The sequence below is a fragment of the Sebastes fasciatus genome, chromosome 1 (genome assembly GCF_043250625.1).
Source record: "Sebastes fasciatus isolate fSebFas1 chromosome 1, fSebFas1.pri, whole genome shotgun sequence".
NCBI lineage: Eukaryota > Metazoa > Chordata > Actinopteri > Perciformes > Sebastidae > Sebastes > Sebastes fasciatus.
The window spans coordinates 35,620,581-35,648,020 of NC_133795.1; the positions used below are offsets into that span (position 1 = coordinate 35,620,581).

The following is a 27,440-nucleotide window of genomic DNA, read 5'->3' on the forward strand; positions in this document are numbered from 1 at the left end:
CCATGTCACGAAGCAGGCTAAATAACACTCCAAACTTTAAAAAAAAAACTGGCACGGACATTTTCAAAGGGGTACCTTGACCTCTGACCTCTAGATATGTCAATGAAAATGGGTTCTATGGGTTCCCACAAGTCTCCCCTTTACAGACATGCTCACTTTATGATAATCACATGCAGTTTGGGGCAAGTCATAGTCAAGTCAGCACACTGACACACTGACAGCTGTTGTTGCCTGTTAGGCTGTTAATTGATTTCCAAGAATAAATATATACATACATTTGCATAAAGAAGGAATATTTGCCCACTCCCATGTTGATAGGAGTATTAAATACTTGACAAATCTCCCTTTAAGGTATATTTTTAACATAAAAAATGTGTGATTACTCACGATTACCTATGGACAACCATGCCATTTATCGCAATTAAATATTTTAATCGATTGACAGCCCTACCTAAAATATAATGTAGTCTATTGCAAAAATAGTAGTCCCATGTGAGCAAAGACTGATTATAGTATGATAAGAAAAACTCAGTTTTCAGACAAACGGTTTGACCGATTTTTAAATCTTTTTAGGCAAGCCCAGAGAACGTTTAAGGAAATTAAAAATTTCAGTTGCGGCACAAATGGGTCAATACATTCAGCAATCTAAATCCCTTCACTTTCAGATTTTGCATAAATTCAACAACTACAGTGCCGTATTTCGATCCCGATTGTAACAACAAAGCGTTCTGAACTTGTTACAGTTCTGATTCAAGCCTCAGTCTGGCTTTTTCTCCATAGCAACGGCTGCTGAGGCTCATGGGAACAGTAGTACTTAGAGCGATAGGCCATACAAAACTGACAGAAAACAAATCTCATAAATTAGGCTAAAATATGTATAACCAATAGCCATAACCCTATAGTATAAGACCACAGTGTTTGTGTTAAAGAACATTCAAGTTATCATAAAAACAAAACTTTAAAATATGATTTTAAAAATGGGGAAATATTTCTGGAATCTGCAGCACTGCCCACAGAAAATGTATCGTTTGCCAGTCTTCAGTTAATGTTGTGCAAACAACATATTCAGATCTATTTTAATGTCATACATGCACAATCTTTGGTAGTCGATTCAGACTTTTGGACTTTACTGTAGTTGTTTTGTTAATGTAGAGATCCATGACAGCTGCTTCCTGGAAAATTGTAGATGTAAAGATGTATTGACAGGAGAGTGGAGGTGATTCACTAATGCTGGTGAAGGAACAATTTGTTCAGACATAATATGTATTATGTCAATGTAAGAGATGAGTCTAAAATGCTGCACCGTCAGTACAAATCAATGTAATGACTGCTTCCATGTAGAGTTTGGCATGTCTCCAAGTTCACATGATCTCACTGTTTTAATAATAGAGGATCTCCTCTGCTTGTTAATAGTCCTTCAAGTCTATTGGTGCCTTCAAATGGAGTCACGTTTACCGTGTTTACGAGTTGAGTCCATGTGAACGCCCCCCTAGCGTCGTAGTCACGACCTTTTAAGTGGAAAGTTTCTGAAAGCTCAGAGTTCACGAGTTGTGACGCGTTTGTTGAAATTTCCAACGGCCTGATCTTTTTCCTCTGTCATTATGCCTTTGCATTTACTGCATTATATTACCCACTTGCTAGCTTGCTAAATTGTTAACCTCACGACTTAACCACTTGAACGCCAAGCATATAGTGTACACGGCTTCCCATGTTGTAAACACGAGCTCACGAGTTTCATTTGAAGGCACCATTATTGTCTATCTCTGACAGCCGTTATTTTAGCATGTAACATTTAATTCCCACCACAAAGAAGGTGTGCACTTTGTCAGGTAACTTCATGTGGACTTTGTATAAGCAATGTAAAACAGTTTTTGTCAAATCATAACCATATTATGAGAAATCAATAAATTTTATATTGTACTGATTTTGAATTCATTTTTGCATTGTATTTGTACACTTCATATTTACATTCACATTGTTTTTATTATATATTGTCCTGGACTGGACATTTCTGTGACCCTCTGAGAGCCACACAGACCTGTTCCTGTCTTTGTTTTAGGGGGAGATAGCAGGTCAGCAGTACATGTCCTGGAACCTGAAGATTAATTTGAGATGCAGCTCAGCATTGTGGGCCAAGTTGTTCTAGTCATAAATCAGAAATAAACATGAATTAATCAATTAATTGAAACAAATTGTGAAAGTGTATAAGGGCTTAGAACATTATGATAGACGTATGTGATGGCCATTCCCATGCTCTATCATGTCTCATAAGTATTGCAAGTAAATTGTAAGTTGTTGCAGCAATTTTCGGGTTGATACCATTTGTTACACAGATTTGGTGCTAGATTCAACCATTTTTTACCACTTGAGAATAAATAAAAATGATCAATAATCCCTCCAAAAATACCACATTAAGTCACCAAGACCTTAAGAAAACCATAGAAAAAGCAATGCTGTGACTTGGGTTCAAAAACCTTTGACATCTGGAGATTTCTGCAAGAACTGCATTTTTCGGCGATTGGATGGCGAGCACTTCTGTTCTGGAAACTGCTCAGAAACCCCCTTATTGTCAGTCTACCTAGGAAAGCCTATGAATGAGTCTAGGTGTCTAGTTTGTGGCTGTACAGTTTCATGAGGCTGTGATTATCCTAGAGGTCACCACAGGTCATTTTATACAGTGAGGTCAAGTTTCAAAAAATGGTCTCACGGCAATGAAATGGCTACTATGGGGACTAACATCATCACACATGAATACAGTTGGGCTCATTGGATCCACAAGAGTCTCAGCTTTACAGTGATACCCAATTTATGCAATTCCAATACTCTTTAGGGACCCCAGTATGCAGAAATATTCAAACACACTAGTTTAGAATAGGCGAAAATAAGACATTTACTGTATACTCAAAAACTGCATGTTTTTTTGGTGGTATTGCTACTTTTACTTATTTAAATTATCTGAATGCTTCTTCCACCACTGGTGATTAAGTAAATGTAAGAGATTTGGCTGAAAAGGGCGGAAGCTGTAAAGCACATTGGCAATCGACAAGCTGTGTCCAGTGGCTGCTGGATGTGTCACTCTGCACTGGAAGGAAAGACCAAAGATCTGAAGTGCCCCCTGCTGTGACTTTAAAATACTGAGCTGCACAGAAATAACCCTGGAGGAGCAGGGAAGGTGGAAAGGCAGAAGTGTGTTTTTGCATGAGGGAAACTGCATTAGATAAAGCGCTAATAAACTATGGGGCAAGTATACTTATTGACAACTTTATACTAGAGGAGAAGTACATGAAGGCATGAATATAAAAGGGGTAATTCACACTGAAAACAGCATAGGGTCGGGTCTCGGGGGTAGCAGGCTAAGCAGGGAATTCCAGACGTCCCTCTCCCCAGCAATGTTTTCCAGCTCTTCCTGGGGGCCCCGAGGCGTTCCCAGGCCAGACGAGATCTATAATCTCTCCAGCGTAGTTCTGGGTCTACCCTGGGGCCTCTTACCAGTTGGACATGCCCGGAAAACCTCCAAAGGGAGGCGTCCAGGAGGCATCCTGATCAGATGCCCGAACCACCTCAGCTGGTCCCTTTCGACACAAAGGAGCAGCGGCTCTACTCCGAGCTCCCTCCAGATGTCTAAGCTCCTCACTCTATCCCCAAGGCTGAGTCCAGCCAGCCTACGAAGGAAGCTCATTTCAGCCGCTTTTATCCGCGATCTCATTCTTTCGGTCACTACCCAAAGCTCATGACCATACTGTAGGTGAGGGTTGGAACGTAGATGGACTGGTAAATTGAGAGCTTTGACTTCCGGCTCTGCTCCCTCTTCACCACAACGGTCCGTTACAGCGCCCGCATAACTGCAGACGCTGCACCGAACCGCTTGTCCATCTCCTGCTCCATTTTACCCAGGTCTTATTTAGCCCGTGTATTGATTTTAAATTAAGCTATTGATCAAATAAACCTATGGCAAAAAGAACTCTGAAATAACAAAACATGTGAATCAATTGAATCAAATCATGTGAATATAGTAAATCAACTCAACTTCTGTCATCTTCACTATCATCATACGTTATCATATAGGGGCCTACAGCAGGAAGTTCCATTACATCATATTTATATTAGGGTTAGGGACATCTGAATCAGGTTTATGAGTCTGACCCTCTGGAGGTAACGTCATCTCTCATCGATCAGCTGTTTCCCGTAAATTATGCCCGCCACAGTTTCATAATGAACTGATAATAGTTTTACATTTCTCAACGGGTGGGGTCAGTCGGCCGCTCAGTCTGCCCGGGACATTCAACTCAGCGGGTGAATGACAGCCGCTCGCCCGGTGTGGAAGGATCCCCGTCGGACCCCCCCTGACAGTTGTAACATTTGTCCCCTTCACGGCAGGCCTGACAGGATATACGTACAACGTTTGACACCTGGATGATTGCCACCTTTCAAATGTCTTGTCATATAAGTGTGATAAATACACCTGCCGAACTGTAATTTAAACGAATACCTGAGAAAAGTGTGAAATCAGTTTTGCCTTGGGCAATAGTAATTAAGATGAAAGGCAGGTCATTTTTCTGAAGACATCTGTCAATCTTACTAACCTTACTTTGTGGAACAGTTACAGAGAGTTGAGCTACATCATAGTTAAAACAAAACTCTCAAATAATATTTTGCCTTATATCATAATGAGCACCAACACCACCAGACATGTGACATCATGTCCAAGTATGAATATTCAGTCTCTAACAAGGCACATGGATAAGTGTGGAAGTCCAAGTATTGGGCGATGGTCGGGGAGTGAGTTAGTGAATGACTTATGGCCCACTCAAAGACACCAGTTCTCTCAATCCAGCCTTGGTAGCCCGCTGACTGTGTGAGAGAGAGATATATGAGTTCCAACACAACTTTCATTGTAACTTCTCACATACAAAATCAGCGTGTGTACCCCTCATTTCCTCTTATCATGTATGTAATGTAAACTCACCATTTTAAATGAAGTCCCACTCAAGTCCATGAGTCCCATCAGCAGAGTGGATACATGTGGATATACGGTTGTAGTCTTGTCTTGTAGCTCGTGAATTTGCCAGTTTTCTTTGAGAAGACTTTGCCCTGTCCATCCTTGGTGCCTCTCTCAGGGTTTATTCCTACGGTGCACCTGAAAAATGATAGTGTTTCTTCAGGCACTGTGTAAAAATCAAGTTGTGTGAATCACTTAGATTAATGCCACAATAAAAATACAGGTTTTACTGAAAGTATCTAACCTTGAGATTAATTTGAGCGTGCAGGTGTAGAAGGTGGAAAATAATGCAGCAAGCCCCATCAAGAAGGTGGGCTGGATCCCCTCACATATGAAGTGGCCCTCAAGGCTGACCATCCAGCGCCAATAGCTTCCTGCTGTTTCACCTGAAACTTAGAAAGAAATTTCCTCAGTCAACTTCATGGATTTTTAGTCAATGTTTTAAATGAATTGTGTTGAGTGGTGTGCATTACTGGTTGAGAAACCGTTTTTTGATCAATTATGAATATTCTGACCATCTGATCTATAGAACATGTGGTTTTCAGATATCATTCAAAAACACTAGTTAGCTAGTAAATAACCTTGCCTTCAATTTTGTATCTTCTCTACTGAATTACCACCCAATAACCAACATGCACTGAAGTCTTAATGTTACTTTAAATGTTGAAAGGACTTCCATAGACTGTAAAATGTATACACCGTCGTTATGCATGAATTCACTGGCAAAATACATGTGTCAGCACATTAACTTAGATATTAACTTGAATACATAGATATTAAAATGAGCTCCTTGTGTTGTCCGATTAATATGCAATCATCTGTGAAATTCTAGCTAGCTGTTGAATCCCTCTATCATGACATGCACATATTCTGTAATGCAAACTAACTGGAAACATCACTGATAACCTTTGCACAGATTTATTAATTAAATAACATTACTACTTACCAAATAATCAGTAAGATGGGAATGGATGAAGAAAAGAACGGATCCAGCCTCACATGTGCAGATCAGGTGAAATTGCTCTTCCCAGAATTAAAAAAATACTGCATCAAACTGTTATTCATGATACTTTAGACTGTTGATCAGCAGTAAAGTGCTGTTTTTTAAGAATACATTATAGTTCAGTTAAAAAACGGCCTATGAGCATAATTTAACAGATTTTCTTTTGTATTAACAGTAAAGCACTGTTTTTAGCAATAACAGGTTAATACTGTTGAAATTCTGCTGTAAATTAACAGCAATTGTTTACAGTGTACCTTTCTATCACATGCAAACACTCGTAAAAAAGCAATCTTAATGCGCACTGTCTCCCTTTTACAAGCTCTAATATGCCTATAATTTCAAGCCTTTGAGCTTAAAATTATATGGCAATGCATATCAAATTCCTTCTAAGAATAAACATGATATTATTATCATTACTGTTCTTATTATTTAATTAAATGCATTTATTATATATATATATATATTTATTTTAAGGTATTTATCTATTAATTTTATTTCATTTAGATTTATATAATTTAATTTATCTATTTACCTTTTTATTAATTTTTAAATCCCTGTCTTTCATTGCTATTGACAGGCACTGGTGGGGGGTTGTCCTATTGGTTCATTGTGTTTTGTTTTTTTCTTTCTTTGTAATCCTTAAATTCCATGGGTTTTGTGTACCTTTTTTTCCAATAGCGATTGTGGTGCCTTTTATTTTTTTTAAATTATACACGCATCAATAAAAATGTTGAAAATAAGAATAAACATTATATAAATATGAGTTCACTATAAAAAGTACTGTATTAGAAGACAACTTGGTGCTTGGACTCAAGTGCTCAAGCTCAGAGAGGAGAAGCAGGTGGAAAGCCATATACACAGGCTCACTTTAAAGGTAAATGTCTACAATTCCTGGCATGATTTATGATACAAAACTATATGGCTCGAAACGTGTACTAACACTGAAATTAGGTTGACAGGTTGACAGGTTAATCTGTATTTGTGTTTAAATAAGTTTTGCTTTGGGTAAAACAATTTGTCTCCTAGTTTTTCTGTTATTCATATCTTGTGTGAGGCGGAGAGTCCTGCTTTCAAAGCCTTCAATGCCATGTCCAAATAGAAATTGGTCACACCGAATGTATCACTCTGTTGTTTGCCTCTTGAGGACTCGGAGCATGAGGCTTTTGTAAGTGGCAAACTTTTAGGCTCACATCTAGAGGTCCCCCTTGTGGCTAAATACCTTTGCAGTATGTCAGTTAGGTAAGTACAAATCTGCATAAGACAATCCCCATCGAGTCAATCCAGAAACTCAAGGATTTTGGCCACTCCTGTCATTAGAGCGTTTCTCCCTCAGCGGTATGGCAGGCTCTCTGTACAGGTGCCATCTCCCTCCTGAGGCTGCTTCCCAAACAGTCGAGGAGCGTGGCAAATGGGGCAGCAAAAAGGAGTTCATCCTGTCTGTGGCTGGTGCTATCATTGGACTTGGAAATATATGGAGATTTCCATATCTGTGCTACAAGAATGGTGGTGGTGAGTATTACTTTTTATTACAGGGCGTTGTTGAATACTCGATTCTGATTGGTCAATCACGCCGTTCTGCGGTCTGTTATTTCTTTATAGAAGACCGTTGCTATGTATAACAGACCGTTGCTATGGCTGCAATTCTGATATGTGGCTCTGGCGGAGCGTTTTTGTGGGAAATTATTGATTTCTTAAGTAAGTAGCCGTGTAATAAGCTGGATAATGAACAGATAGAGGGTCATTGTTGTGAAAGAATCCCCTTCAGGGTCACTCCGCGTCGGGATCCGGCATGGCCACAATGACCGGCTCCCTGTACATTATCCCTTACTTATTATTCTCTTAGTTTAACATTGCTACTCCAACTTCCACTTTAAAAAAAGTGCAGTATAGTGTCAGATCTTGAATGCAAACTTTTTAAACTTTGTCATTGCTGTCTATAAATTAGACAAATAAAAAAAAAAATGATGGTAAAGATGTTAGAGTATTGTTTTATTATCACAAAGGCACACTTATAAGATTGTTTTACTTTACTTGTTGCCTATATTAATATTAATATTAAAACACTAGGAAAAAAAGATCCCAGTGGACTGAGAGAAACTACACCTGTTGTGCTTGGAAAACATCCAGTAAACGTGATAAACTGCTGAATGCATTATCATACAAACTCAGTTTTTATCCCTGAATCACAAACCCTGAATGCTAAATCTCTCCTCGATTTCAATCTGTCTCCCTCTGCTTCACATCTGACGATTAAGGATCTGACAAGTTATGAAAGGCTAAGAAAATAATGTGCCGTGTGTTTTTGTGCAAAGAGCAGAAGCACATTCTTCGCTGAATCTTCCGATTTTTATTTTCTTACAAAACACCATGCTCGTAACAGGAGAGACTTCAGAGAGCAGTTCCAAAGCACACTGGAGCACACGCATTTAAGGCAGTAAACTTTATTAATTACTAAAGTTTCGACGCCAACTGCGTAGTAATTAACACAGTTTACCGCCTTAAAGCTTTAGTAGGCGTGATTGAAGCAAATATGAGTTTAAAAAGTTATTTTTATAAAACGGTCGCTATATCGCGACAGTCGTACATGAAACATGTAACCTGACAAAAATCATGTGTCTATGAGTCCTCCGGTGCTCCTAACGGCATCTGCAAGATTTCACATACCGGAGGAAAACAAGCTGATCTGAGGTCTGCTGCCTAGCAACCGTCTATGACAGCCGGTTGTCAATCTCTCGCCAATTCCGACCAAACGGTCAACCTAGGCAGCGCTGATCAAATATGAATCAATATTATGTTACGTTAATGCCTATGTCTCACCTCAGATGTTTTCAGAATCATCTTGTAGTGCACGGTTTAGCTGTAAAATGAGAACGTTTGTGACGCCGCCGCTATTGTGTAATCAGGTGAAGGAACGCCAAATACCGGTCACATGACCTGAGCACAGCCAATAGGAACGCTCTCTCTCTGAAATGACCTGTGATTGGTCAAAGTCTCCCGTCACGGGTTAGATGTTTTAAAGCCTGAAAACAGAGCCATGAGGAGGAGCAGAAGTCTAGTTTTCTCTCAGAACACTTGAATTACAATGTGCTGAAAGATTATTATGGGATTTTTGCCCAATGATGCCAAAAATATTCAGCCTACTGCAGGTTTAAATCCCAACATTGTCCATTTAAATACTTGGGTGGTTTGGAGTCAGTGCACAGGAGTTATCAGCATAGGCCATAAATTCACATCAAATCCTGCATTTGTTTGTGTCCTAACTACTGTTTTGGGTGACTGTCCAGAATGCCTTTTCATATCTACAATAGACTGTATATGTAGATGGACAATGCGTCTCCACCTCCTTCCACTGTACAAAAGTGAAGCCAAAATATCCAGGGTACAAGAGCTGCCATCTTGAGATTTTGACGTCACATGGAGCGATCAGGTGGGGGAGCTGCAGTATCGAGGTCCCGCCCACACACCCACCAGAGCCAATCACGAGCCGAGCACAGTCGCAGCTTGCTAGCTTTAAATCCGTGTGCTCCAGTGTGCTTTGGAACTGCTCTCTGAAGTCATGACACAATGCTCCTCAAGTGGTGGAGACACTGCCTGCATGAGACGCGCGAGCCCCTCGCGTCTCGGCTGCGTGTCCCAGCAGCAACAGACAGTGAAGGTGATCTATTGACAGTATATGGACATCATATCAGCTACATAATACAGTTTACATGTCTAGACATCTGTAGAATATGTCACAGACAGTGAAGGTGATCTATTGACTGTATATTAACTTCATACCTGCAAGACTTTACTACAGTTTCGAGGTTTATCTGTAGAATATGTTACGGAGATGAAAAAAGTAAAGTTAAGTAAACTTGTTTTTAAATCAACACTTCCTGCTTTCATTTCAAAATAAAAGCCCTCAGGCGTTTTTTCTATAGACAGAATCCCTTCATTTGTTAACACGAGGCTTTTATTCTGAAATATGAGCAGTCATTGCTGTGGAACACGCAGTCACTTTGGGAGCTCAAAGAATTGATAAAGTTTGGGGTTTAAATCAACACTTCCTGCTTTCATTTAGAAAATAAAAGCCCTAAAGCGGGTTTTCTTTGCACAGAATTCCTTCATTTGTTAACACGAGGCTTTTATTCTGAAATATGTGCCGGACAGTGATGTGGAACAAACAGTGACTTGGAAAGCATCATAAATGAATACAGTACTGAGTTTTAATTGTGGATTATTACTATTATTTACTAATTACCACACGTTTCTGAACCTTTCTCTGTCTAAAATAAATATAAATTATATTTATCATGAAGTTAAATGGCCATTAAAAGGCAAACTCTGCAGAAAGAAAGGGCTGACAGCAGCAGCAGAAACACAGCTGACAGGCAGCCAACTAGCGTCTAGTGTGAACACCATACTCCTGCATCACGCAACCACCATGCGACGCAGACGCCACGCGAGCCTCATGCGGGCAGTGTGCCCACGGCTTCACGCAGCCACCAAGCGACGCAGACGCCACGCGAGCCTCATGCGGGCAGTGTGCCCACGGCTTCACACAGCCACCATGCGACGCAGACGCCACTCGAGCCTCATGCGGGCAGTGTGCCCACGGCTTCACGCAGCCACCAAGCGACGCAGACGCCACGCGAGCCTCATTTGGGCGGTGTGCCCACGGCTTCACGCAACCACCACGCGACGCAGACGCCACGCGAGCCTCATTTGGGCAGTGTGCCCACGGCTTCAGGCTCATTTCACATCCCTCAGATTGAACTAATTCACATATTGTGTAATATGGTGATACTGGTTACACTGAACCTGTTCAAAACCTGCTTCACTGGTCTCTTACATGCTGAGTAAAGAGCATAAAGTAAGGAATTCAGTGGCGAAGAAGTTCAAGTTCAGATAAGACCACTCTTTAAAAGTGGCATATTTCACTGATTTTCCCAAAAGAATTAGACTAACCATCCAACTCCAAACTCTATCCAAAGTGCACATATTCAAAATGTGTCTCCTGTGGTGAATTTAGGGCAACTGATGAGCTGTAAGGTCACAGCTTATATTGTTGAGGGCTCAATCTATCGAGAGCACTAGCTTAATGCTCCAGCTAGCTAACTGTAATGCCACCAAAGCCACCCAAAAGTTTTAAAGAAAGCTCGAGTTACTGACTCCCCGTCATTGTTTCAGTCCCAGGCAGATAGTTGGCACAAAACCAGGCTTCAGAATCAACTTCATGACTAAACTCTGGTAAAATAAAATCCAACCGTTTCTGTGTCAACTCTGGTTTCCATCTTAAATCTCTTCAGTTTCCACTATATACTTTTTAGTCTGCATGTTTCAAGAAGACCTCTGCACTAAAAATCCTGCTGGTCTATGTTACCTTAGTGCATTATATTTATTGTTCACTATTTATGTAAATTGAAAAAAAAAAAAAAAATGGTTTCACAAAGGCAACAAACATATCATAACCTCTAAACTGACACAAATTAGACCACGGATGAGAGATTTTATCCCAGGGTCCCCCATCTGATAGGATTTTTTTATTTTTTTTAAATTTTATTATATTTTATTAATTTATTTGACAGGGACAATACATAGGCATCGTCACATTTCATTAAAGTGCAACCGATGCAATGTATAGGACTTCTAGCCGTAGCTAATTTAAAGACCTTGTCCCTGGTTAGGCTTTTAAGAATAGATAAAAACAAATACATAACACCACATCATACATAAAATCACATAATACAACATCGTACATTACAATCAATTTTCAAGAAATCAGTGATCACAGGTTTGGTTTGGTTTCAGTCAGTGTTTCACCTTTGTCACGGTTTTGCACTGTGCCAGAGGACATTGGATGTTTTGTTTTTGTTAAGAGTTGAGACTGTCTTGTGTTTATCCTTTAAGTGGTTTATTCCAGTGTGCCTAGAAGCACAAGGCAAGTGCTTCTAGGCACACTGGTTTATAATCCTTTCTGCACACTGGTCTATAATCCTTCCTGCCTTTGTTTGTTTCCCGCCTATTTGTGATTGTCTGTCAGGAAGTAAAACCAGACAAGACACAGGAAGAGTGAATTTCAAAATAAAACAGGAAACACTAGAATGACTGCATAAAAAAGAAAACCCAAATCCAAGAAACCAAAGTCACAAATAACAGAACTAATAAACCACTGAAAGGATAAACACAAGACAGTCTCAACTCTCTGGCAAAGACTGAAACTCTAACTACGGCTGTCAGGGAGTTAAAAAGGCTGTTGCCAGTTACCCCGGATTCACATAGACTAGCAATTTCTGGAGAAGCGCTGCCCGCGTCCTTTCAGCACCTATGTAATGGTACATGTCCACAGGGGCTTTTTTTATCGCGAGGGATCGCCTTGCTACCCAGTATTGGACGCTTGATGGGCTGCCACTAGACACAAGGCACTCGGCATCTGATTGGATGAACGCTTTACCCTCGTGTGCTGCTGCTCCCAGCTTTGAAACCGGAAACAACATGGCGGCTCGTTTGTAAACTTTCTTCTCTTTTATGACGAAAATAGTTCACCGAAATGTGTGTCTGAAAACATTTAATGCAAGAAATAAGCCATGCAGTTGCTAAATCTGTTTTTATTTTGGATCGACAACGGTTAGTTTAAAAGTTTCTAGGGAGTTTCCAGAGGCGGCAAGTCGCACCGGACGCCCCTGATTTGCATAAAGTTGCCTAGACCTCAACTTTATGCAAATGAGGAGCGGCCACCATGACGCCCCGTCTCTCTAGTAATGCCGCTACGCTACCAGAATGCATTGCACGGCTGCTTACATAGACAATGAATGGGAAGCGTGGAAAGGACGGGGACATGTACCATAAATCAATTGTACTGTTAACAATGGACGCGACATGCCATGGAACTCCGTGGCTGGCCCGCGATCCTCAGCGATAGTTTCAGCATCTGGTCTATTTTCTCCATGTGCCACGAGCGAATCTGGCAAGAATACACACTGATAATAAATAAGTTATATATATTATATATGACATAAATGATCTGATTCTGATAAGATTATAAAATATGCATCCCACAAACGCCTTTGACTTCCCTCCCCTCTCTCCCTGCTGTGCGCCGGAGTTTTGATTCCTCTGATTTCTTCGATTCCCTCCAAGTCCCTCCCCCCAATCACATTTCAAAATCAATTCACTACATTTCTTAGAAAGAGCCTAATGTCACTGCTGTTTGTGATCATGGGTTTTGAATTACGTGCTTATTCCACATATTTTTTAAGTTGTGAGAGCGAGACAGAGACAGAGACAGACACACACACAAGCAGACAGACGGAGACACAGACACACACACACACACACAAGCAGACAGACAGAGACAGAGACACACACACACAAGCAGACAGACAGAGACAGAGACACACACACACACAAGCAGACAGACAGAGACAGAGACACAAACACACACAAGCAGACAGACAGAGACAGAGACACAAACACACACAAGCAGACACAGAGACAGAGAGATAGCTCAAGAGCAGGGTTCTCCAACCTTTTTTCCTCTGAGAGCTACTTTGACAAAATGAAAGTGTCCGAGAGCTACTCATATTTTATATTATAAGTAACATTTATTCACATTGCTCAGCTCCACCCAAACCAGCTGAATAAGCTTCTTATGTGTGAACATTTAGAAAATGTTGATATCCAAAACTCACTTTTTGACATCATCAACATCTTAAATTCAGCAGCATGTGCGTGTTTTTTTTCTGTATGCATTTCTTTACATTTCCAATGTGTGAAGCTCACACTATTACATTTACATCCGAATCATGTCATAGAAAAACAAATTATTTTACTTGTCCTTATTTTCTGTCTGTCCACACTGTATCACATCACTTCACATTCCCTTCATCATATGTAGTTCACATGCATGTATTACATGCATTCAGTCTTTTTAACAGTTAGTGAGATGACTGGCACTGCATGAGTCAACAAGAGAGGTGTATGCTGGAGTGTATCCACTTAGGTTCACTTAGGTCCGAGCAGGGGTGCCGGAAGTAGTGGGGTAGGAAGTGGGGAAAGGTCCATTGGCCACCCCACTTTACGCCCCCCGTCTCTAGTTACGATTCATTTTTATCAGAGGTTATTTAAAAGGGTAAAATGCTATTTCCACGGTGTTTCACTCTGTTAACAGTTACATCATCAATTTATGGTGAAAGAAAATATCCAAGGATAACAGAAATCAGAAAAATGATGTGATTATGATGTACTTTGTGTGTGTGATATACCATACAATGCTTTATTCATACTTGCAGGTGCATTCTTCATCCCTTACATCCTGTTCCTTGTGGCCTGTGGCATCCCACTGTTCCTACTGGAGATAGCACTGGGCCAGTACACCAGTCAGGGAGGAGTCATGTGCTGGAGGAAGGTCTGCCCCTTGTTTGAAGGTGAGGTATACCTGTCAGGAGTTTATCAAGTTAAGAGGGAAATACTATGGCAATGCAATGTTAACATTTTTTGCTGTTTCCAGGCATTGGATACGCCAGCCAAATTATCATTTTCTATGGATGTATCAGCTACATTGTGATCTTAGCCTGGGCGTTTCTCTACCTTTTCGCTTCCTTCTCTGGCGAGCTGGCATGGGCCACCTGTAATAACACATGGAATACAGGTAAATTCATTATATTTCATAGAGCATTGTCTCTCTCCCACACATACACAACTAACTATTAGAGTATTCCTTGTATTTGTTCTAAGTAAATATACATTTATGTAAAATATCAGTGAAAGTTTTATCATTTACACAATTAATTTGAATAGCATACTAATATGACAATGTTGCATTATTTCATTGTATTTATAATTAAAGGGACTGTTTGTAACTTTTTAAGCGTATAAATGTACCAGGTCGGGACACATGCGCGCTCGCATATGCGCGCTCGCGTGTGGCCGGAGTCACTGCTCCGCTGCCTGCTTGCCTTCACTCACACACCGCGCTCACTCCTCACTGCAGAAGAGTTAGTTTAGCTCTGAGAATATCTAGTGAATGTACAGTGGACGTTTGTGCAGAAATAACTGCTGCAGCTCCTCCAGACCAAGAGAGGTTTTCCGTGTCTTGTGAAGTGACGGGGCGAGAAACGTTATCAGCGGGGCTGAAGCAGGAAGAGAAACGTTACCGTCTCCGACGGGGTGCCGGTGTGTCCCTGCGGGCGCGCTTGGAGACAATAACGTTTCTCTTCCTGCTTCAGCCAGCAGGAAAAGCCAACACTAGAATCAGCATTGATTCATGGAGAGACCTTCGTCTGGTCAGCTAACATTACTGCCAAGCAGCTGAAATATAGAGTGATATTGTGGTTTTAGCTGACGTGTGTCGCCTCACTGTTTTGAGCGATGCTCGTTCATGTCTATTTAGAGCGAGCACAAGCGCGAGCAACAGGACGCTGACTTTCGTTGACTTCACGGCCGCAGGTGTCGCTGTTAACAAGCATTTCTGATAGTAGTCCCAAGTTCAAATAGTCCCTTTAAGTATGATGTCTGGTTTAGGCAACTGAAATTTACCTAAACGGGTAACTGTATCAGTATGCAACAATTAATGTATCATGTAGTACTGATATAATAATGCACGCATTAACTGTGTTTAACAATACTTTGATATATTTTAGATTCTTGTGTGGTATTGAACAACTATAATGCCACTGCTAACTGGACCGCGCCTGTGAATGCAACATCGTCTGTTATAGAGTTTTGGCAGTAAGTTTCTAACCAAATGAGACTGAACTGACACTGAACTCACACACACTCAAGCACAGTTGTATTCATTTATTTTCGGCCGATTAGACCTCTTGTCAGGACTACTTGGACATGTACAGACTGTGTTCGATTGACATCTCCATCACTCTTGATATTTTTTGCAGTATCTGTTAGGGCGGGACCATTTACACATTAAAAAGTGGTCTAATCAGCCAGAATAATTGAAAACACCTGTGAACTGAAGGTGTGAAGGGCCATTCATTGCACATTCAATCATGTATTATTTTGAATAGTTTGCTGAGTTTCAACAGCTCCAATCAGATGTAACTAATAACACTAATAGTGGCTGCATTCCATTTAAGTGCCCCAGGACTCTGGTGTTTTTGTTATGTTCTGGCTGTGCCAGCTTATTGTTATGAACTGTTGTAATTTTGGATGTGGTTTATTTGTATATATTTCCGGTGTTTCCTGTTTTATTTTGGTGATTCACTCCTCCTGTGTCTTGTCTGGGTTTACTTCCTTCCTTTGTCTGTTTTCCCGCCTTTTGGTTGATTGTCTGCCCCGCCCTGATTTGTTTCACCTGTGTGTAATCTTGTCTGTTATTTAAGCCTGTGTGTTTCCCCTCTGTCCTTGTTGGTTCGTTCTTGTCTTCCCAGTCCCTTGTCCTCCGTGTTCCTAGTGTTCCTCCTGCCCGTGACTCTCGCACCCTCTGGTTTGTAGTTTTGTTTTTGTTCTCAGTTTGGTTTTGGTGTGTTTTCATTTGTACTTTGTTCCCCTCCTTGTTTTGTCATTTTCGTTCTGTCGTGAGGTGAGTCTTTAGAGTGAACCCAAACGCAGAGTACAAGCAGGACAGGAAGATTTAAATAAGAGAGCGAGCTTTAATAAAGCTGACAAAATCCAAAAATCACAAAACAAGGAGGGGAACAAAGTACAAATGAAAACACACCAAAACCAAACTGAGAACAAAAACAAAACTACAAACCAGAGGGTGCGAGAGTCACGGGCAGGAGGAACACTAGGAACACTAGGAACACGGAGGACAAGGGACTGGGAAGACAAGAACGAACCAACAAGGACAGAGGGGAAACACACAGGCTTAAATAACAGACAAGATTACACACAGGTGAAACAAATCAGGGCGGGGCAGACAATCAACCAAAAGGCGGGAAAACAGACAAAGGAAGGAAGTAAACCCAGACAAGACACAGGAGGAGTGAATCACCAAAATAAAACAGGAAACACCGGAAATATATACAAATAAACCACATCCAAAATTACAACAGTTCATAACAATAAGCTGGCACAGCCAGAACATAACAGTTTTGCATCCTGGATTATCTGGACATCTAAATGCAATGAAGCCATTAGCTACGCCTGTGATTTCCCCCCCAAAAATATATCAACATGTCTAAATTGTATTTTTTATCATTATGCACAAAGCTTAACCTTTTACATCAGTTGGTTTAGTTGGTTGGAGGAAAAAACATATAATAAGAACTAAATATGTGAGTAATGCTAAGATGTATATTTCACCAAATAATTGGCTAATGATATTTTGGTCCTTACAGACGACGGGTGCTGAATATATCCACTGGCATAGAGGCCATGGGAAACATACAGATGGACCTTTCTTTGTACCTTCTTCTGGCCTGGGTCATCTGCTACTTCTGTGTCTGGAAGGGAGTGAGATCCACAGGAAAGGTAAGACTGAATTATGACAACTCCTAACTCAGAAATGTTACGTAATGTATTACTCTTCATTTCCCACACACATTTTTAAATTCTTTATTTTTACTTCGGGACTCGGTGAGAGTAAAAGCATTTTCAAGAGGCCACTCACACTCAGTTTGAAAGATCATCATCATAAACAAGTTGTGAAGTTTTCTTTTCAAACAAATGATGTGTTAATATTAGGGCTGTCAATCGATTAAAATATTTGATCGTGATTAATCGCATTATTGTCCATAGTTAATCATGATTAAACGCAAATTATTCACACATTCTTTATTTGTTTAAAATGTACCTTAAAGGGGGATTTGTATTTATTTAGTAATTAATACTCTTATCAACATGGGAGTGGACAAATATACTTGCTTTATGCAAATGTATGTATATATTTATTATTGGAAATCAATCAACAACACAAAACAATGACAGATATTGTCCAGAAACCCTCACAGGTACTGCATTTAGCATGACAAATATGCTCAAATCATAACATGGCAAACTGCAGCCCAACAGGCAACAGCAGCTGTCAGTGTGTCAGTGTGCTGACTTGACTATGACTTGCCCCAAACTGCATGTGAATATCATAAAGTGGGCATGTCTGTAAAGGGGAGACTCATGGGTACCCATAGAACCCATTTTCATTCACAAATTTTGAGGTCAGAGGTCAAGGGACCCCTTTGAAAATGGTCATGTCAGTTTTTCTTTGCCAAAATTTAGCTTAAGTTTGGAGCGTTATTTATCCTCTTTTGGGACCAGCTATCATGACATGTTAGCAATGGATCTCTTAGGTATTCTAGTTACATACGATGTCAGTATCTTCATTCTAGCTTTAAAACTGAGCCCGCTACAACCTCCGAAAGATTGATTGCGTTAATGAGTTAAAGAAATGAATGGTGTTAAAACAAATTTGCGCTAACACATTTTTATCGTGTTAACTTTAACAGCCCTAGTTCATACGATAGACCAGAGTCATCCATTTGGTAACGGCACATCACCGACTGAGATCACATGAAATACATTAAGTTGATACTGTATGACAGGCATAAAACTGTTTTTTTTCTCTCTACCGACCTTTTCGTAATCTGTGGCTTGAATGCCAAGAGCACCAGTTAGCTCTCATGTGTGTACATGCTTACATGCATACAGGTCTGCGGCTGTTATCACATACTGTGACGTCAGTAAAGAATGATGTTTTTTCACTATGGTGTGAAACTTGGCTACAAGCCATTGCTCCCATCTGTCAGAGTCTGTACAGAGTGTGAAACCCCCTTGAGGCAAATTTTACGATGTGCGATGTAAGGGTTATATAAATAGAAAAAGACTTTCCAGGGGTGGAGTGGATGAGCAGGTCTAGCGTGAGGTCTGTGATTGTTAGAAAGGGAACCAGAAACGCTAACTGGCACATTCTTCTGTGAGAGAGATGTTTGCAATAGATCCATGGTAACGTAGCGTGATTTACTCCCTACACACGTATTTTGGATCCTCTGGTAGGATAAGAGCACCGTCTTGGCTTCCCTCACCTATAAGGTTAATTAAGTTATTATTTGTCCACTTGAAAACTAAACAGTTTTTCTGCGACACATTTTCAGCTTCACACATGCCCTGAATTCAGTCCAATGCACAGTGGGTCAGATACATAGTTCCCAGGTTAAAGGTACAGTGTGTAACATATGGCGGCATCTAGTGGTGAGGTTGCAGATTGCAGCCTTTACCGTGTGCCATGCGTGCAGCAGAACTACGGTGGCCGACGTCTAAAACGTGAATGGCCCTCTCTAGAGCTGTTGTAAGAATAGCGTAGGTTATTTGGAGTATGTGGGAAGTGAGTGGTGAAGCAAGAGAGAGAGAGCGGCGGCGAATGTGAGTGAGCTAACAAGTGAGCTAGTGGAGCTAAAGACAGAGTTAGTTTAGCTCTGAGAATATCAAGTGGAAGTTGCAATTTGGGCAGAAATAAAAATGCTGCAGCTCCACAAGACCAACAGAGGTTTCTCGTTTTGTGTTTCCCGGCGGCTGAGAGGAGTGACGGCGAGGGTTAACTCCAGAGTGAGTGACTTTATCAACCCAAGCAGGAAAAGTTAACACAGTGGTTTGTTCGTTCTGAGTTATTGTAGAAACATGGCGGCCAGCTCCGTGAAGAGAGGACTTGCTCCCTATGTAGATATAAACAGCTCATTCTAAGGTAACGAAAACACCATTCTTGTTTTCAGGTGATTATACACTAAAGAAAACATATTTATTAATATTATATTCTATTTCTGCCAATAGACCACCCATAATTGTTAAACACTCTTCCTTTAAAGCTGAAGTAGTGAGATTGGAGCAAATATGATTAAAAAAAAGTTATTTTTATAAAACAGTCACTATATCGTGACAGCAGTACATGAAACAGGTAACCTGAAAAAAATCATGTGCCTCTGTGTCCTCCGGTGTCCTCTGATGCTCCTAAAGGCATCTGCAAGATTTCACATACCGGAGGAAAACAAGCAGTAAGAGCTGATCTGAGGTCTGCTGTCCAGCTGCTGTCTATGACCAAACGGTCAAACTAGGCAGCGTTGATCAAATATGAATCAATATTATGTTACGTTAAAGGGACTGTTTGTAACTTTCAGAAATGCTTGTTAACAGCGACACCTGTGGCCGTTAAGTCAACGAAAGTCAGCGTCGGGCTCGAGCTTGTGCTCGCTCTAAATAGACATGAACGAGCATCGCTCAAAACAGTGAGGCGACACACGTCAGCTAAAACCACAATATCACTATATATCACTATATTTCACCTGCAAGGTCTCTCCATGAATCACTGCTGATCCTAGTGTTGGCTTTTCCTGCCTCTGCCTCCCGACCGCGGCCGGAGGGAACAGGGAAGACACGGGCACCCGGTGGGAGACGATAACGTTTCTCGCTGCGGAGCCCCGTCACTTCACAAGACACGGGAAACCTCTGTTGGTCTGGAGGAGCTGCAGCAGTTATTTCTGCACAAACGTCCACTGTACATTCACTAGATATTCTCAGAGCTAACGAAGTCTTCTGCAGTGTGTAGTGTGCGCGCGTGAACGTGAGGTGGAGCGAGCTGAGTGAAGGCAAGCAGGCAGGCAGAGGAGCAGAGTACAACAGAGACTCCGGCCCTGGAGACCAAAGCTACGGCCTCCCCCGCGTCCTACGACCGCGGCCAACACTGTTTAGCAAGATGGGCTTCACTAGATATAACTTTGCGGTTTTGGTGCCTCCGTGTAGTTTGTGTTGGAGTCTTGTCTGAACAGCATATGCGAGCATGCATATGCTTACAAACAGTCCCTTTAATGCCTATTTCTCACCTCAAGTGTTTTCAGAATCATCTTGTAGTGCACAGTTTAGCTGTAAAATGAGAAAGTTTGTGACGCCGCCGCCATTGTGAAATCTGGTCAAGGAACACTAAGTTCAGCCAATAGGAACGCTCTCTCAATGAAATGACCTATGATTGGTGCGATATGTTTTATGAATTATGCAACTGCGGTGTATTGCAAAACTACCGAAACAATGACCACCCGACGTCCCAGCATTAATCCTAATGTCTCAAGCAAACTTTTACAAAAATCGTAGGTTACAGAGTGGTATTCTTTAATTTGTAACTAAATAACTTTCTGTTTAAATGTAGGCGACCTACTTCACAGCCACATTCCCCTTCGCCATGTTGGTGGTGCTGTTTATCAGAGGAATGACTCTTCCTGGAGCCTTCCACGGTATCAAGTACTACCTGTACCCCAATCCTGCACGGCTCGCTGACCCACAGGTATCATTCTGACCATATTCTAATTTGCATTGGGTTATTCTGAACAGTAACAAACGCAGGAGTATACTAATTTGTCACTGGTTTATAGGTTTGGATGGATGCTGGAACTCAAATATTTTATTCCTATGCCATATGTTTGGGATGCCTGACAACGCTTGGGAGCTACAACAAGTACAACAACAACTGTTACAAGTGAGTACTTCAAGATATGACTGAGAATAAAGACTATTTTAGTGGCTGCAGTTGTGTTAAGCTAACAGCATCCAAATATTTTATTGTCAGACTATTTTCTACTAATAAAACACAATCAATGTCCTAAATCTGATGGTTGTAGCCTTGCATAAAAAAAACAAAAAGCTCCATATAAAATTATTTTTATGTTAGCTTTCATTTATTTATATCCATCACCCATCTATTACGGTATATCTGTCTAATTTTTATTTTAAAGTTATTTTATTGTAATTTGAATATCAAGGTGTCTGTAAGCATGTTCTGTATATTATTTTACTGTAATAATTTAACAGGCCTGTGTTACCAAAAGAGAAATAAAGGATTGTTTCTGATTTGCAGGGACTCCTTCTATCTTTGCTTGTTGAACAGCGGGACCAGCTTCATCTCTGGCTTCGCCATTTTCTCAGTTCTGGGCTACATGTCACAAAAACAGGGTGTCGACATTTCTTTAGTTGCTGAGTCAGGTATGAGTGTGAATCTACTCTCTGCCAATGTCAGTAGGTCATCCAAACTGTCAGACTATATGAAGTTGTTTCTTCATTTTAATTTTCAGTCTTATCTTTTATGATTTTTTTTTTTTTTTTTTTTTTGGGGGCATTTTTCCATTTTTATGACAGGACAGTGGATAGAGTCTTGAAAGGGGGGAGAGAGAGAGTGGATGCGGAAAGGGCCACAGGCCGGATTCGAACCCGGGCCGCCGCGGTCAGGACCAAGCCTTAATACATGGACGCCCGCTCTACCAACTGAGCTAACCCAGGCGCCCATCTTTTATGATTTTTAAACCTAAAATAGACAAAGCTGTATCAAAAAAGACACTGGGGCAGACCGCAATGGCTCACTCTGTTGGTTTCACTCGGCAGGCCCTGGCCTTGTATTCATCGTCTACCCACAAGCTGTGACCCTTCTGCCGTGTCCTCAAGTCTGGTCCGTGTGCTTCTTCACCATGATCATCTTGTTAGGAATAGACGGACAGGTCAGCTGCAGCCTTCCTTATATCTCCCTTAAATAATGTCCTCCGGTGGTTCTTCTTTTGTTAACTTGTCTTTGCACTGACTTGTCTTTCTGTCATTCTCCAGTTTGTTGGGCTTGAAAGCATCATGACCTCTCTGTCGGATAACTACCCTTCCCAGATCCGAAAGGGATACCGCAGAGAGCTTCTTCTGATGCTAATCTGTGCTGTTTGCTACGTGTTTGGCCTCTTATTGGTGTCACAAGTAAGCATTCATTGGTGGTCACTGGTGACGTAAGCAATTCATCATGTGAGAGTTTTTTTGAAGTCTGATCAATAAACTGTATCTTTTACCATTTATTTTCTTATTACCATCCACGACAGCAACACTGGTATTGTTTTCACCTTGTGATTCTGTGTTTGTGTGTGTGTGTGCATGTGTGTGCCTGTGTGTGTAGTTGGGTACTTTGCCAGATATACTATATATATAAACTGGAAAAACAAAGTTCGGAAACTTGTGTTTGCTGGATTATTTCTCTGTTGTTCCAATGTTAATGGTCATTGTATTTTACATCGTTGGAAAGCCTGTTTATTTACCTTCGCAATGATGTCCAACCTGTAAGGATCATGGATTTGTGGGATGAGCAGCACAGCTGATTATGTGGGTAGCACCCAAGAAAAATTTGCCAAAATGCTCCGTCAATGGTAAACAGTGTATTCTCCTGTTGGTGTTGACTCTTGTTTTGAGTTGTTTGGTGGATTGGATGATTGAACTCTCTATCAGTAACAAGGAATAAACAAGACATATTGGCAATTTTACACTTTATTCATTAATACACCGTCAGGAGCCTCAGTAGCAGTGGAAGATCCATACGCAGCCACAACAGCCTGGCACCTCCTCCTCATGCTGGTCACCAACCTGGTCACACGTTGCTGTGGGATGGCGTTCCATTCCTCAACCAGGATTCGTTGCAGGTCAGCCAGCGTGGTTGTGTTGGTCACTCTAACACGTACAGCACGCCCAAGCTGATCCCACAAGTGTTGAATTGGGTTGAGGTGTGGACTCTTGGCAGGCCGTTCCATTCTCTCTACTCCCACATTGTGGAGGTAGTCTGTGATAACCCTGGCTCTGTGGGGGTGAGCGTTGTCATCTTGGAGGATGAAGTTAGGTGCCAGATTGTGGAGGTATGGGATCGCCACTGGCTGCAGAATCTCATCCCGATATCTCACTGCATTGAGATGGCCTTCAATGATGACAAGCCTTGTTTTGCCAGTGAGGGAGATGCCGCCCCACACCATGACACTGCCCCCACCAAAAGCTGTTACTCCATCGGTGCAACAATCAGCATAGCGTTCTCCGTGTCGTCTCCATACTTTGACCCTCCCATCCAACTTTGGTAGACAGAACCGGGACTCATCACTGAACATGACATTCCCCCACATGTTCAGGTTCCATCGTCTGTGTTGTCGACACCAGCGCCAATGGGCCTGACGGTGAAGAGCAGTCATTGCAGGCTTCCTGGTAGCCTTATGAGAATACACTGTTTACCATTGGCAGAGCATTTTGGCAAATTTTTCTTGGGCGCTACCCACATAATCAGCTGTGCTGCTCGTCCCACAAATGCAAGATCCTTACAAGTTGGACATCATTGCGAAGGTAAATAAACAGGCTTTCCAACGATGTAAAATACAATGACCATTAGCATTGTAACAACAGAGAAATAATCCACCAAACACAAGTTTCCGAACTTTGTTTTTTCCAGTATATATATATATGTCAATTGATTAAAATATTTAATTGTGATTAATCGCATGATTGTCCATGATTAATCACGATTAATTGCAAATTAATGTTCAAAATGTACCTTAAAGGGACATTTTTGCCAATGATTTAATACTCTTATCAACATGGGAGTGGGCAAATATGCTTTCTTTATGCAAATGTATGTATATATTTATTATTGGAAATCAATTAACAACACAAAACAATGACAGATATTGTCCAGAAACCCTCACAGGTACTGCATTTAGCATAAAAAAAATATGCTCCAATCATAACATGGCAAACTGAAGCTCAACAGGCAACAACAGCTGTCAGTGTGTCAGTGTGCTGACTTGACTATGACTTGCACCAAACTGCATGTGATTATCATAACGTGGGCATGTCTGTATAGAGGAGACTCGTGGGTACCCATAGAACCCATTTACATTCACATATCTTGAGGTCAGAGGTGAAGGGACCCCTTTGAAAATGGTCATGACAGTTTTTCCTCATCAAAATTTAGCACACATTTGGAGCGTTATTTAGCCTCTTTCGCTAGTATGACATGGTTGGTACCAATGGATTCATTAGGTTTTCTAGTTTCATATGATACCAGGATCTTCACTCTAGCTTTAAAACTGAGCTTGCGTTAAAGTGTTAAAGAAGATAGTAGTGTTAAAATGAATTTCAATTTATTTTTATGTAGCGTCAAATCATAACAGAAGTTATTTCAGGTTCTTTTCATATAGAGCAGGTCTAGACCGTACTCTATAATTTAGATACCCAACAAGAGATCCCCCATGAACATGCATTGTTTTGCGACAGTGGCAAGAAAAAACTCCCCTTTCAACGAGTAGAAACCTTGGGCAGAACCCGGCTCTGGCTGGGCGGCCATCTGCCTCGACCGGTTGGGTTGATGGTCTCTAGTTTAGGACTGACACCAGTGGAAGCTTGTTTACACAGCACAAAATAAAAGACAGTTGGTATCTAAACCAATTTATTACCTGTTTTCATTTTAGGCTGGCGCATACATCCTGCAGATCTTTGATCACTACGTTTGCAGTGGTCCCTCTCTTCTTCTGATGGCAATCTTCCAGTCAGTGGTTATTGGATGGATTTATGGTAAGATACAGTTGTCAATGGTACAACTGTCTTTGGTTTTTATGTTTCATGACACTAATTGTGCAACATTATGACCAATGTCCCAATTCCACACAATGTATTGATTATAAAGGCTTTGAATATATAATGATCTTGCCCTGAAAAATTGGCTAAATGAAGTATATAGTGAAATTTTAGTATACTACATAATGTATATTATGTGTGACGTGTTTGTCTCTGACCAAGGTGCTGAACGCTTCTATGACAACATTGAGGACATGATTGGGTACAAACCTCTATCACTGATCAAGTACTGCTGGATGTATGCCACCCCTCTCACATGCAGTGTAGGTGTTTTAAAGAGGCCAGAATAAATTATATTAAGGCCGTGGTTGCGTCCGAAATTCCATACTAACATGCTATTTAGTACACTAAAACAGTATGTGAGATATTTTATAATGTCCGAAACCTAAATGTGAAACCAATAGTACATGTATTGCATACTATTTCCGGTGAAATGTTACAGTATGCAACGCTGGACACTACAGCGGTATAAATATCACACAATGCAATGCAGTAGTGAAGTTAACATTCATAAAGGACGTTGACGGTCAGCTCTGTAACATCAATAACACTTCTATTTAACTGTAAGATTTCACTTTGCTAGGCGTAATATATATTTTAAATTAATTCAGACTTTGATTCTCACAAACCGTTGTTTTGGTCACATGAGGTTGGCACGAGTTACCATGGTTACATGCCTCCAACCGGCAAGAAGGCTCTCAGGAAGTGACGACATAAATCACTGCTCAGTGCGTCCAAAAAGATACATACTACTGTTTATTCACACAAACGTACGCTGCATAGTATGTGATTTCGGACGAAGCCCATTTCATGGTTGTAAATGTAAACATTGTAAATGTGTCCCTGTTTATTTCCTGTAGCAGTGAATATGAACGACAACAGCTGACAGGAAGTAAACATGGACCCAAGCTGTTGTCTTGCAAAGCAGTTCCTTTTGATCCAACAATGTTCATATAATTGTGTTTTGCTTCCCTTTAAAGGGCACACTTGTGTTTTTGCTCCTGAAATACACCCCCCTGAGGTTCAACAACTCCTATGTGTATCCTTGGTGGGCGTACTGGATCGGCTGGTTTCTGGCCATGTCATCTCTTACGATGATTCCAGTCACCATGGTCTGCAAACTGGCCAAAGGAAAAGGAACTCTCTGGCAGGTCAGTGGTGGTTGTTAGTGTTATTTATTTTATAGTTGGTATTTTTCAGTTTTAAGAAGCAGTAGTAGTTTAAAGTTTTCTAAACTTCATTGGAACCTATTTTGTGTCGCCGGTGCATAGTGCATGTTCTGCTGCAAGTGATAGTCGTTGACAATATTAATACCTTCCTCCAGCGTATCAAGACAAGCTCCCGACCTGCAGGTAACCTTCCAGTGGTGACAAAGGAAATGGCAAGCATCAGCGCCTCACTGCATGTCCCTGATGGCGGGCAAAACGGCGATGTGTAATGAAATGTCAATCCTTTAAAAATAACTTCTATTTTAACACGTAGAGCAGGTTGTTTACTCTCTCTTTCTCTTTCTCTCTCTCTCTCTCTCTCTCTCTCTCTCTCTCTCTCTCTCTCTCTCTCTTTATATATATATATATATATATACAGTATATATTTATATATATACTGTATAGTATATGGTGGTTAGTAATTAGTATTTTATTCTATCTGAATACAGTATATTAAATGTCTAATATTGGAGTTTTTTTAATCATTAAATTATATTTGGAATTGTTACAGATATTGAATGTACAAAATACTACACTAAGTTGCAATCTATTTTCTACAATCCACACCTCAAGTACCTCAAAATCCAACTAACCTAACTTTTATTGACGTTATTCCCGTCAATAGGTGGGACATTACTGTGAATTCAGATTGTTGAAGTAGCCACTTTTCACATCACATGTTATCAAAACAAACTTTGAATTAGTTTCAAATATACAACCCATCACAGTGAACACCACGATGGATTAACGCAGTAAAACAATTAAGTTCCAAGTGTTGCCTGAAAACTTGAAGTACGTAAGCCATCACTCTAATGTGGAATAATAAACCGGGTGCTTATATGCTTATATGGGGCCTTTCTCTCTACAACTGTACCTGCTCCCAGTTTATACCTGAGGACACTGT

At 40.8% G+C, this 27,440-nt stretch overlaps 1 protein-coding gene and 1 long non-coding RNA gene across 3 annotated transcripts; one reads left to right on the forward strand and one right to left on the reverse strand.

Moving 5' to 3' along the window:
- Window positions 1–4,645: 4,645 nt before the first annotated feature.
- On the reverse strand, window positions 4,646–6,071 carry LOC141777539 (uncharacterized). 2 transcript variants are annotated; one of them, XR_012595914.1, is made up of 4 exons: window positions 5,946–6,071; window positions 5,244–5,391; window positions 4,967–5,137; window positions 4,646–4,851 (listed from the first exon to the last, which is right to left on the reverse strand). It is a non-coding gene; the product is annotated as an uncharacterized LOC141777539 (long non-coding RNA). The 2 variants fall into 2 exon arrangements; XR_012595915.1 differs by having other exon boundaries at window positions 5,244–5,385; window positions 5,946–6,044.
- Window positions 6,072–6,473: 402 nt separating this feature from the next.
- On the forward strand, window positions 6,474–26,803 carry slc6a11a (solute carrier family 6 member 11a). Its single transcript, XM_074646025.1, has 14 exons — window positions 6,474–7,511; window positions 14,273–14,407; window positions 14,491–14,631; window positions 15,623–15,710; window positions 17,279–17,411; window positions 21,067–21,201; window positions 21,290–21,393; window positions 21,772–21,896; window positions 22,293–22,405; window positions 22,509–22,646; window positions 25,163–25,265; window positions 25,491–25,591; window positions 26,309–26,479; window positions 26,653–26,803. Exons 1-14 carry the CDS (start codon window positions 7,340–7,342, stop codon window positions 26,764–26,766), a joined length of 1,773 nt encoding a protein of 590 aa, XP_074502126.1. The 5' UTR covers window positions 6,474–7,339; the 3' UTR covers window positions 26,767–26,803.
- Window positions 26,804–27,440: the final 637 nt, after the last annotated feature.